Source organism: Argentina silus, assembly GCF_951799395.1.
Source record: "Argentina silus genome assembly, chromosome: X".
NCBI classification, from domain to species: Eukaryota; Metazoa; Chordata; class Actinopteri; order Argentiniformes; family Argentinidae; genus Argentina; species Argentina silus.
The window spans coordinates 28404514-28418101 of record NC_139653.1 but is presented as its reverse complement, the minus strand read 5'-3'; the positions used below and the strand labels follow the sequence as shown (position 1 = coordinate 28418101).

Genomic DNA, 13588 nt, shown 5'->3' with positions numbered 1-13588 from the left:
AGGTGGCAACACATGTCTCTGCATGTCTTGCAGACATTTCCGCTTGGATGTCAGCCCACCACCTCAAGCTCAACCTTAACAAGACTGAGCTACTCTTCCTCCAAGGGAAAGCCTGCCCTCTCCGAGACTTCTCCATCACAGTAGAGAACTCTACTGTGACCTCCTCCCATACAGCCAAGAACCTTGGGGTGATCCTTGACGACCACTTATTCTGTGTGGTGAACATCACAGTGACAGCACGCTCCTGTAGATTCTTCCTCTACAACATTACTCGCCTTCATCTGGCCATTACTCACCAGAGAAGCAGCACAACTTTTGGTCCAAACACTTGTAATCTCTCGCCTTGACTACTGCAACGCACTGTTTACCGGTCTCCCTGGTCTCCCTGGTCTCCTCCACCATCAGTCCTCTGCAGCTCATCCAGAACAGTGCCGCCCGCCTGGTGTTCAATCTCCCCAAATTTTCCCATGTCACTCCCCTCGTTTGCACCTTTTCACTGGCTCCCGGTAGCAGCTCGCATCAGATTCAAGACCCTGGTGCTCGCCTACCAGGCAGCAAAGGGAACAGCCCCTCCCTACTTGCAAGCAATGGTCAGCCCCCAAACCACTGCCCGATCACTCTGCTCTTCGACCTCGGCTGGTCGCCTGGCACCGCCGCCTCTACGTGGATGCAGCAGCCGCACTACTCGGCTACCACGGCTTTTCACTGTCCTGGTGCCCCGCTGGTGGAACGAGCTTCCCACTACTGTCAGGACTGCAGAGTCACTGCCAATCTTCCGCCAGCCGAGGTGGAAGACCGGAGTGATCGGGCAGGGGTTTGGGGGCTGACCAATCGCCGTAGATTGAAGACCCATCTCTTCAGGCTACATCTTAGTGGTCCCTCCTAAAGACCTCTTCACCCCCACTACCTCCCTGTACAAGTTTCTCTCCTGTTAATAATAATTTAAAAATATATATATATATCTTCTTCTGGCATTGTGACTGCCAATGGTCCCTGGTCTGAGAATTGATTAGTTTTTCTTATGATGACTGATGGATAGATGATTCACTTACTTAAACAAATGTATTTGTTGTAAGTCGCTATGGATAAAGGCGTCTGCTAAATGCCAAATGTAAATTTCCTAGAGCAGGGTCTGGAACTGTCGGCGTGTCAGAGCAGATCGCTTAACTACCTGAATTTGACATCTTTGAGGTTTTCTTGGTGTATTGTGCAGTGGTGTTTCATGATGGGGTGACCAACTTTTTCCTCAATTAATCTGACAGCTCCCCTCTGTTTCCATCTGTCAATCCCTCGCTCCTCAAAATGTTCCATGAACACCGTGACCTTGGCTATGTCCTCATGTTGTGTCAGACATTGGCTTTAAGCAGCAGAGCTCCTCTCTCTTACAGCCAAATCACAGTATTTCACCATGACTGCCAAACTGCTGTCATTCATGTCCATGCTCAAGTGCAATGCTAAATACCACAGCATCTTTTCACCCAGCTGTTTGCTGCATGCTGACATTTTCTGCCATTTCTTCAATGCGTCGCTCAACACTTCTAGCTGACATGGGAATGTTTTTTATTTTTGATTGTCCCTTTGTTTTGGTAAGCCTTCAAACAGAACCTCTAAACTACAGAGAAAAGCCTTCTTAATATATTCGCCGTCAGTGAATGGCTTTCCGCGTTTCGCAATGCAAAGAGTAATGCGATAACTTGCTTCAGTCGCATGGTTTTTAGCAGTGGCAAAGACTTTGACGGCGTTGGCTTGCTTCCCATAACTGGACACGGCACGTTTGATGGATTCTGCCTTGTCTGTCTGATCTTTGAAAATTTTCTCGTGCTTTGTTTCAAAATGGCGCTTAACACTCGACGTTCGCCAAACAACATTTTCAAAACATAAAGTACACACAGCACGGTCCTTCTGAAAAACAAAACCGCACTCTTCTGTCCATGAGTGCTGGAATGCCCGAACCTTTAGCTTTCGGGGTTGCCGTCATCTACTGAACCTGAACCGATGCACTGCGATTCCTGTGGGAAATGTGAGCGGGAGGCCGTACCATCAAACTAAGAGAGGCCGCGCAACAGCCAATGGCTGTTCAAGAGGTGATTTGGCATGCAGCTGAGAGGGCACTTGAACATTTCAAATAAATAAATAAAAAATGCTCTCGCGCGCATATCGCCAGTGTGTCAATGATTACGCTGCCGCGTGCCAATAGTGGCCGACTCCTGGTCTAGGCTGTCAAGCGTGTTAACTGACGTTCTGCCTCTATTGCAGAGGCGCGCACCGCGTAGTTCCATCAACACTGGGGTGTTGTCTTGCGGTGCCATCTGACGGATCATATTAGGACAGCCTATGTAGCTTGCAGCACGTTGGCGCATTTGCCGAACATGTATGTATCCACATCAGACGCAATCAAGGCACGCAGGAGATAATGACAAAACAAACTATAAACCAATAAATTATTGTCGATTTCGATACAAATGTGTGCACAGCCACACCATATTAAAACTAGTTAGCAAGGCTAATATATCCTAGGGGAACCGTTGTGCAATATACCTCAAATTCCCTAGTGTTCTCTCTTTAAGCCTGACTGTAGAGGAAAATGTGTTGCCATTTGCGACTCCTTGTCCATCTTGCTTTTACCACTACCCACATTGGTTTATTATTGTTTACAGGAAGTATGATCGTGAATCTATCGTGAAAACGAATGAACAGATGGGAGGTGCGGGACTTGCAAAATATCGCTCGGAGGTAGAATCTCAAATAGAACCAGTTTCTATTTGAGACGCGGGGAAACAGGTGCACGACGATGCTCGCATACGCACGCGAGCGGTGTAGATGAAATTACTGAATAGAATGGGAGCATTAAAGAATTTTACAGCGCCTCCTCACGTTGGACTCAGGCGTCATCTCAACAGGCCCAGGTCGGATGAATTTTCACTTCCCGATCTCCATAACAGGGACTTGTCTCCTCGGCACTGGAGATTCTATTCAGCGCTTCCCTCGACGAATAATAATGGTCAGTTCATCTCATATTCTCTTTTCCTAGCTCTGATGCGACACTCCATATAATGTTATGTACATTCCATATAATTCCACATATATCCACGTGCTTCCCATCATCTGAGATTTTCTCCGGCCCTACGAAATATCCAAAGGGCTGCTTAATATCCATACAGATTAACCTTATACCCGTCATTATCCGAAGCCACGGTGGAAAACTCCAGACATGGCACTCCGGATTGCAATTCCGCTTCTTTACAATTTTGCTGTTTAGCCAATCACCTTCTGTTTTACCTGCACACTATGCGTAAATGCGGAGTAACATGTTTGGAGTTTTCCACGGCGGCGTCGGGTAATGATGCGTATAAAGTGAATCTGTATGGTTGAGAGTAGATAATCTGTCTGATTTTTTTTTTTTAATCTAAATTTAGTTAGCAGTATCTGGTTCTCTTGGTCTCTTGGTCAATCAAACTTCATTTATATAGCACATTTTATACACGGTTGCAATTGAGCTAACAAGGTAAGATTTTTTTTAAAAGCTGTGGTGCTTACCCACAAATGTAAGAAAATGTGAATTTGTTTCTCACCTGCACTGATAAACATACATTACTTCAAACATGCGTCACACACCCTTCGTTTTATACCCGATGTCACACGTACCATGTGATTTTACGAGCATCTCTTAAAAAGGCAGCAGCTGAAACATCGGGGCTGGGTGTATATTTATTTAAATAAATCAGAAGACAAGAACAAAATGTTACTTTTTGTGTGTGCACCCTATCACTTAATTTATACACAGTTACAATACAATGCACTTTAAAGTTAAATAAATGAAATGAAACCGATAATAATAAAAACACAATAAGATAAAAACTAAGGATAATAAAAGTCACAGCCATAGAAGTGTGGACTGCAGAGACTAATGCAATTCAATAAAATGAATAGGTTTCAGTACAAAAACAGGATAAATAGAAAACATCAATAAAGTGAAAATTAGTAATTGAGGAAATGGCAAAAGTGTTTTAAACCTAGATTTAAAAAATGGAGACTGTATCTGACTCCCTGACATTAGCAGGTAGGCAATTCCATAAGGTTTGGGCTCTGAAAGACAAAGATCTGCTACCTGCAAGCCCTGCCTCGCTACTGTAGATCAAAGTGTAAGGACAGGCTTGAAAGCCTGAAGCAGCTCAGAAAGATACATGGCCTAGCCCATGAAGTGCTTTGTAGGTTAGCAGAAGGACTTTAGTCAACACGGTATTTGATTGGGAGCCAGTGAAGGGAAACAAGGACGGGAGTAATGTACTCTGTCCTTTTTAGTTCTGGTCAGGATTTTAGCTGCTGAATTTTGGACACGCTGCAGATTGTGGATTGCTGTGTTCATGCAACCGGAAAGAAGTGCATAACATAATCGTTATGTAACAAATGCATGAACCAGTTTTGAGGTGAGAGAAAGTGCATTTCTTTTCTTTCATATTGCGCAGGTTAAATAAAACTGATCGAGAGGTGTTTTAGAGGGTATAGTATGTAGGTATTCTGACAGCTCTACTGTATATTCACTCCAGTCCTAGAGTAATAGTTACTGTAGATCTAGTCCGGTCTGAAGAATTGTGTGATTTTGTCTGTCTGAATGTTTCTTTTTACCCCAGTGTACCTTGCTCTTCTGTAAGAGACTAAGATCTCCCCTGTATAAATAAAGGATAAATAAAAATTAGAAACATTATTGGGATATTAAGGATAATTTTGACTTGACCTCCCTTTCTTTTCCTCCTGCAGCTACTGGCCCCGGCAGTGGATTGGCTGGACTACCTGACATCAGCACTGTCCCCTTTAGACCTGAATGACACAGAACCTGTGGTGGTGTATGCCAAGGAGTACCTCCAGCAGGTGTCTGACCTCATCAACAAAACAGACCACAGGTCAGGGCCTGTGCATGTTCGCTGTATCCTCACATAACACCTGTACATCTTAGCTGGGTAGACTGCAGTGCAATGTGCCTTGTAACCGCTCAACCATGCAACACAGCGTCGTAGCACACACACATCCAGTTGGGAGACCTGCCAACAGGGCATTTACTGTTGCTCTTGTTTGCTTATCCGTATCACCCACTTGTCCTCCTGTTTACTTTTCCTCCGCCATCTTTTCCCCAGTCTGCTGAATAACTACATGATGTGGAACCTGGTGCAGAAGGGAGCTTCAAGTCTGGATCAGCGCTTTGAGAACGCCCAGGATAAGCTGCTAGAGAGCCTGTATGGCACTAAGAAGGTGTGCACTCCTCTATTGTTTCATCATGGGAAACTTGATATTTGTGAACATTCTAGTGTCATGAAACACTGACGCATGGAATAGCCCTCCTGGTGTTTTGTTGTGTATGAGTATGTATTTGGGCTGTTTTTTCTGCTATCCCAGAACACACAGGCTACTTATATAACCACACAAAAGCAAGGAAAAACAGCTGGTGAAATGATTTCATTGTGAATTTACTGAGAGAATGTTGTAACAGTCCACATCTGATGAGAGTTCACTAGTTCGCCAGTCAAAAACTCAAATACATAATTTTCTACTTGCTGTTATGCAAACATTAACACAAACATCCTTCACTATTGCATTTAGAGTATGTATATATTGCTCTTTTCCTTTTTTTGTCTCTGACCAGTCCTGCACACCTCGATGGCAGACCTGTATTGGGAACACAGATGATACACTCGGGTTCGCTCTTGGAGCACTCTTTGTCAAAGCCACATTTGACAAACACAGCAAAGAGATTGTGAGTACCATAGGACCAAACTAAATTAGTCAAGTCATGAGTACTTTCTTACCATGGTGAATGATCTATAACTGCCCCCCAGTAGTTGTTGTGAGTAATGTCACATTCTACTAAATCTTTTGACCTTTCACCTTCGGGAATTTTCTCTTGGCCACAGCACATCATATTTCCTTTCTTTTAGTCTCTCTTTCCGCCTTCATTCTTCTATTCTAATTTCTCTCTCACCTCCTAACAGGCAGAAGGGATGATCAATGAGATCCGCACTGCATTCAAAGATGCTCTTGATCACCTGAACTGGATGGACAAACAGACACGGCAGGCAGCCAAGGACAAAGTGAGAGATGTGACTTACTCTTAATGTAAAGTGTGTGTGCCAGAGGGTATGTGTATATATACAGTGCCCTGCTTAAGTAATGGGACAATGAAATATTTGTTCTTCTTTTGGCTCTACACTCCAAAAGTTTAGATTTGAAATCAAACAATTACTTTCCAACATTAGTTACCAGTATGACCAGTATGTTTGGGGTCATTGTCTTCCTGTATGATGAAGCGCTATCCAATGAGATTGGAAATATTTGGAAAGTTCTAGAGCGGCCAAGTCAGTCTCCAGATTTAATCCAATTGAACATTTAATTTGTTGAAGAGGGAACTTCTGCAAAGATACCTCAAAACAATGGCTTTTGGCTGATGGGTGCAGTACAGGCCTGGCAGAGCATTACCAGAGAAGATGTCTGGTGGGGGTCAATGGGTCGCACTTCAGGCAGTTATTGCATGCAAAGGATTGTTGACCAAATACTAAACATGAGTGCTTTATTTGGACATCATATGATGTTCCCCATGCTTTTGGGGCCCTGAAATGGGGGCGAGTATGTTTAAAAAAAAAAATAATAATAAAAAAACTTTCTAAATGGTGAAAACAATCTGAAAGAAAAAAACACTGAATTAAAGCTGAGAATCACTACTTTGACCCCATAGTAATTGTTTGATTTCAAATCCAAACTGTCAAATCCACCCCACCATGGGGTGGGCTGCTACCACAGGCTACTGAGCTGGGTTGTGAAACGGGTACAAAGGCTCAAGGAGGCAGGGAAGACTTTATTGTAACATTAAACTTAAAGGTTCACAGGCACAAAGCTTCAAGGCTATAAATTATAATTCCTTATCAAACCTAGAGCAACATGCTCTCTGCTGTTTTCTCACCAGTCCTTTCAAACTGTCCCTTGTGGTAATTATAGAACATTTTTATTTGGTACGTCAATTTTTTAACTTTAAAATGATTGCCTCATAAACTTAGTTCAACTGTCTTACCTCATCAGAATCCCAAATATAAGCTTGTTTACTCCATTGACAATGGTTGCTGATACTCTAGGCCAGGGGTGGCCAACACGCGGCTCGCGAGCCGCATGCGGCTCTTTGCTCATTAATGTGCGGCTCTTCTTTTTAAAAATGATTTTCTATTTAAAAACATAAATAATAATAAAATAAAATAAAAATATGGAATACACATTACATCTTACATTAACTTGTATTTGTCATATTTTTACTCATTTTAATTTGGGAGTTATACGTTTAAATCTGCATCCTACTGCCGAATGTGTGAATTAGTTGAGTAACGTTAACTTATTGCTGTAGCAGCGGAACCAATCCACTGAACTAGCGAACCAATCACATACCTTGACATTGAAAAAAAAAAGTGCTTCAGCGCGGGTTCATGATTTTGCTGGTGAGGTCTTTGCATGATATGTCTGAATTGTTTGGCTAGTAATCATCGTTCAAAATGGCAGGAAAAAGTGAAACCAAACGAAAATATGAAGAAGAACACCGAACGTTTTTAGAGGATTGGGAGAGTTTGTATTTTTGTGTTGAACGCAATGGAAAACCCTTCTGTCTAATATGCCAGACATCATTAGCCAATTTCAAGGCGTCAAATCTAAAACGCCATTTCACCTCACTGCATGCTGCCATAGACCAGGAATTCCCAAAAGGTACAGCACTCCGCACGCAAAAGCTGAACATGTTGAAAGGTCAGTCCGAAAAACAAACGCAGTTGTTTCGCAAATTCGCCAAACACGCTGATATCGTTACAATGGCCAGCTATCAGGTCGCGTGGAACATTGCCCGTGCGAAAAAGGCATATAACGAAGGAGAGTTTGTAAAGAAATGCATCGGCGAAGTTGTTGCAATCTTATCCCCAGAAAATGAAAATATGAAAAAAATGGTTTCAGACACAACTCTCTCGCCACACAGTTTTTCTTACATTTATAGGGGGGGGGGGGGGGGAAACATTATAATTATGAAAAAGTTATTTAATTGCAAGGTGTGTGTGTGTGTGTGTGTGTGTGTGTGTGTGTGTGTGTGCGCGTGCGTGCGTGCGTGCGTACGCACTATGTGGCTCTTTGCAGTAGCCATGGCAATTTTTTTGGCTCATAGTCTCTGACTGGTTGGCCACCCCTGCTCTAGGCTGACAGGGTAAAATAACATAATGCAATAGATTTGTTGATTCACTGAATGTAATCAACTGAGAGGCATCAGTAGGCCTTCTCAAGTTTGGCTTGAATTAGCAGCAGATGTTGAATCAGGATCTGCGTTTGTGACATCGAGGAAGCCTGCTGAACCTGAATTTGGCAAACTCAAGCCCGCTAATTTTGGATAATCCTGAATATATCCCCTTTCGTATAGCCCTCTGGTCAGGTCTTAAATGGATGGGGCCATTTTCCAACCAGCCTGCCCCTCGGGCATATTTATGCGTATGCTTATGTGGTGTTCAGGAGGGAGGAAGAGAGAAAGAGAGCGGGTTGAGGGAGGATTTTAGCATTGGGTGTCTGATTTGTGAGCATTGACTGAATTGATGTTCTTTTGCCATTACCTACCTCTTTTTCCCTTTCTTCATTCTCAGGCAGACGCTATTTATGACATGATTGGATTCCCTGACTTCATCCTGGACCCTAAAGAACTGGATGATGTTTATGATGGGGTGAGAAAATGCTGTTTGTGCAGTTAAGTCTTTGACGAGAGTCACCTGGCTTGGAACATCTCAGTTTAATTATTTATAATACTGTAACTCAGTTAAGTTGCCCATTTAAGACAAGTCGCAGACAACTACTTTGGAAATGTGATTTGAACTAACTCTACGATTTCAGTGATGATAATAATGTACCATAAACCCTATGATTTTAGTAACACTCTACTCTCTCTCTATCTCTACAGTATGATGTCTCTGAAGACAACTTCTTCCAGAACATGCTTAACTTCTACAACTTCTCTGCCAGGGTGATGGCTGATCAGCTGCGCAAGCCGCCCAACCGAGATCAGTGAGTCTCCATCACCAACCCTCACCATCGTTATCATGATTGTGGAGACCTCATTGCTTATTAATATGAATCATCACCTCCATCCTGGTGACTCAGCACGAAACCGCAAACAGACCCAAAGACTGCAAGAGTTCCACTCTTATACTTGTCTCTTCCACACCCCCTGTAGATGGAGTATGACACCTCCCACAGTCAATGCCTACTACATGCCCACCAAGAATGGTATTGTGTTTCCTGCTGGAATCCTTCAGGCACCCTTTTATGCCCAGGACCACCCTAAGTAAGTGTGTATGCCTTCCTTGTGTCACCGTTTTGTAACTTGTGGGTTTGTTATCAGACTGACGTGAGTGCGTGCGTCTGTACGTTCATGTCGGAGTGTGTTACTGACAGTGCATACTTTTCTGCAGAGCGCTGAACTTTGGGGGCATTGGAGTTGTGATGGGACATGAGCTCACACATGCCTTTGATGACCAAGGTAAGTGTCCACATTACTTGCAGCATTAAAAAACAGCATTATACTTCCAATTTTTTTTTTAAATGTTACCTCCTTTCCCCTCAATCAGGCAGGGAATATGATAAAGACGGGAACCTACGGCCATGGTGGCAAAATTCCTCTGTGGATGCATTTAAGAACCGGACAGAATGCATGGTGGACCAGTACACACAATACACCATAAATGGGGAGCATATAAATGGCAAGCAGACGCTAGGAGAGAACATCGCTGACAATGGAGGTCTGAAGGCAGCCTATCATGTGAGTCTCACCACACATGAAGACCAGCACAATGGTAAGTGTTTCTGTATTGATGGATGTGTGTCTTGTCTGTTTAGGCTTATAAGACCTGGGTGCAGAAGAACGGAGAGGAGAAGAGGCTGCCAGCAGTCAATCTTACTAATGACCAGTTGTTCTTTGTGGGATTTGCCCAGGTAGGTGATGAGTGTCAAAAGGGTTCATTTCAAATCCTTATAAAGTTGACATGGTTGAGTATCACTGACTGCCTGTGAGAAGAGAGGAGAGTAAGACTTAATTAGCAACCGAAAATTTGGGAGTAGAATTCTCCAGTGAACCTCTATTTTACCTACCAGTTTGCCACTCTCTCCCCCCTCCCTCTTTTCTTGCAGGTGTGGTGTTCAGTGCGAACACCAGAGAGTGCTCACGAGGGAATCATAACGGACCCCCATAGCCCACCAAAGTATCGTGTCATCGGCACCCTCTCCAACTCTCCAGACTTTGCCCAGCACTTCCAGTGCCCGTCTGGCTCACCCATGAACTCAGGTCACAGCTGTGAGGTGTGGTAGGGCCTGAGGGGTCAGATGGCAGAGAGCCACTGGGGGGGCACTGTCAAGGCTGTATGGACCAAGAGGAGGAGGAGCTGCTCCCGGCATTGGACTTCTAGCAGATTTTTGGTTGTCTGGTTTTTGCTTTGCTTATTCATAGTTGAACAGAACATACTGGATTACTTGTGGGTTGATCTGGATGGACTCAAGGTGTACGAGAGAGTTTGTGTAGTCCAGTGTTAGGGTATGGTGTATTTCTCCCTCTCTAAAACCCAGTAACAACCACCATGCTCGTCTTATTTTAGTGTATGCTGGACTGAAGAGGGAAAGGGGGCAGAGCCGCAAAAGGCTGTCTATGCTTCTGCATTGTCGTTGTGCTCCCTGTTTACAATTGAAACCAGAGCCCTCTTTTTACATAGGACTCTCAATGAAACCACTGTGACCTCACAGGATGAGCACAGCTCTCTCTGTGACCTCATAAGAAGCATAGAAACTTCACTGTGATTTCACAGGGTGGGTTCATCTGCCTCTGTGACCTCACAAGAAGTGCACAAACTTCACTGTGATTCACACATTATAGACTTGGCTTCCTCTGTAGCATCACAGGAAGTGCACCAGCTTCTGGGGAACCTCACAGATAGTGCTCAGCTCCCACTGTGACATCACAAAGAATGCAAAGAAAGTCACAGTGATCTCACAGGGGGGGGGGGGGGGGTCATTATTCAGTCCATTGAAATGGCCTCCTTTCCTATGTCCTTTGTCCGAACTGCCCAGTGATACAAAAGCACTGGACAGGTAAAAGCAGTATGGTCGCCTCGCCTACCAGTAGGCCTTTCTGCTATATTCTTTTTAACTTTAAGGTGGAGCAGTTTGAGTCGGTAGGAAAGGAAGCCACTTAGCAGTACTGATAGTACGGATGAGCTCAGCGCCCTGTGTGACCCACATAGTAGCCCTTTCTAAATTGTCAGAAAATCTGTCCTCTCCTCGACTCCTCCGTCCTCATGTTCTCCATGACCCAGAAACCGAAAAGTGGTTGCCATATTTAAGAGCGTATCAATTGTCAAACAGGTGGATTTCGCCCTGTCCTCTCCTCACAGAGGTGTCCCGCTGAAGGATACAAGCTTGTGTCATGCGGAACAGTTTATAGGATTTCTGCTTGCGTGTTACATCCACACCCCAATTTTACCAGACAACACAAATGTTACCCGTCTGTTACAAACATGAAGGTGGAACACAAATGTGTGTCTGTCCACATAATGCAGTCAATGCAGGAGACCTGTACATCACGTAGACAATTCCTACAATGAAATACATTCTAGGAGTTATTACAATAATAACAAATTGGTAAACATATGTGAGAAATAAACATTCTTAAACCAAAGTGCTGTTTGGTTGAGAAAGTTAGTTTGGAGTGGGAAAATTACAACAAATATCATTCTGACACTCATTCACCATCTGTGGGCAAATTATTGAGAGTCATGAGGTTGAAATGGTCCTTGTAAAGTAATCTAACCCAAAAGTTAGGAGGATTTATTGCAAACATAACCTACTGGTATTCAGTCATACTAGGCTTATCAACATAACACCAAGGCATCTCAATTTGTGCCGTGCCTATGTACCTACATCTCGGTGGAAGGGGCATGAATGGCATGATATGACGCAGGAGCGGACAATTCTTATGGCGAAGATTCCTTTCCTCCTTGTTTCCTCGTTCACTCTCCTCGATTCCTCTCCTCATTTCCCTGTGACTTTTTGAGGAGGACACAAATGAACCACAGGAGGAGAGGATGCGACGAATTGCGAGAAAATAATTGAGAAAGGGCCAACTTAGACTGGTTGTGACTCACAGGGACACTCACCACTTGCTTACCTGTGTGTTTTAGTTGTTGTTATTTGCATTTTCTGACGCTGACATTGAGATTCTCATTTAAAACTGCTTTTTGCCAAAGATTTATTTTGGTTCTTGGTGTTCAGTTTTTTCATTGTTTCTCTGTAAACTAAGGAGCTGCCTTTTGAAGCCTGTATTTGAGATATATTTGCTGAAGTGTGTGTGCGTGCGTGTGTGTGCGCGCGTGTGTGTGTGTGTGTGTGTGTGTGTGTGTGTGTGTACACACACAGAGATTGCTTTGATATTCCACTCCACTTATGTTTCAACTGTCATGTCTGCGGCATTAATTTCACCTCACATTCCAAAAAACACTAATTTGAAATTAATAGATATGTTGAAGAAGGGAAATGTAAATAATTCCTTGTTTTACACTCTCCTCCCAAGTGTTGCAGACTGTCGTTTGGTGAGACAAGGTGTGTGTACCTGTGCTTATCAGGTTCATGTTGGGGTCTTGTTCAAATAAGTGTTCAATTTTTACGTCAACCAATTTACATAAGAAACATAGAGTGCTCTCTGCTCCTGTCTGTATTTTGCAAATATTTCATAATTAGAGATGTGGGAGATGTTTCTGGTCATCATTGCCACCTAATCATCCCATGCTTTCTATTGGGTCATTCACCCCCTCTCCTCTTCCCTGCAACTATTCCTCAGGCCGTTGCTGCAAATGAGAATATGTTCTCAGTCAACTTGCTTGGTAAAATATGGGTGAAATCAAACATTTAAAAATGTGAAAGAAAAGATGAGAATTGCACCTCTCCACACTGTACCCCATCCCAACATCTTCCTCTGGACTACCTATCTTAGACAGTGTCAGGCTGCCCCTTAAGATGAACTGCCTGTTTGGTCTCTACTGTAACCTGTTGGCTGTTTGCTCACAGCTTTTGTGAGCTGGCTAGACTGGGCAGCAGTTGCATCACCACTTCATCACCACAAGCTTGGATTTGAAATCAAACAATTACTATGACATTAAAGTAGAGATTCTCATCTTTTATTGTATGATATTTGTGTACATATTGGTTTCACCATTCAGAAATTACAACACATTATACATATAGCTATTTCAGGGCAGTTATTTCAGGCCTATTTCAGGACACCAAAAGTTGTGGGACAATTGGCTTGACAGGTTTCTGGGTAGTCAGCTGTGTTCCGTTACATTATTTGTGTAGGAATATGTCTGGTATTGATTTGTAGGCTTTGCATATGCCTTTGGAGTCTGCTATGGATGTCTATCAACATGAGGACCAATGAGCTGTCAATGAAAGTCAAGGAAACCATTATTAGGCTGAAAAATGAAAAACATGGCCAAAACCTTAGGATTGCCAAAATCAACAGTTTGGAACATAATAATTTTTTTTTTTTTTT

General features: G+C 43.3%; 1 protein-coding gene across 1 annotated transcript in view; it reads left to right on the top strand.

Moving 5' to 3' along the window:
• The window catches only part of ece2b (endothelin converting enzyme 2b), a 37574-nt gene extending 24300 nt beyond the window's left edge, over positions 1-13274 (top strand). The window contains exons 10-20 of the mRNA XM_083695588.1: positions 4759-4901; positions 5133-5247; positions 5639-5749; positions 5985-6083; positions 8646-8723; positions 8957-9060; positions 9230-9340; positions 9468-9535; positions 9624-9814; positions 9892-9987; positions 10183-13274. Coding sequence (XP_083551714.1) covers positions 4759-4901; positions 5133-5247; positions 5639-5749; positions 5985-6083; positions 8646-8723; positions 8957-9060; positions 9230-9340; positions 9468-9535; positions 9624-9814; positions 9892-9987; positions 10183-10359 — 1293 coding nt within the window. The 3' untranslated portion in view covers positions 10360-13274. The remainder of the gene's footprint in view (positions 1-4758; positions 4902-5132; positions 5248-5638; positions 5750-5984; positions 6084-8645; positions 8724-8956; positions 9061-9229; positions 9341-9467; positions 9536-9623; positions 9815-9891; positions 9988-10182) is intronic.
• The last annotated feature ends 314 nt before the right edge of the window (positions 13275-13588 follow it).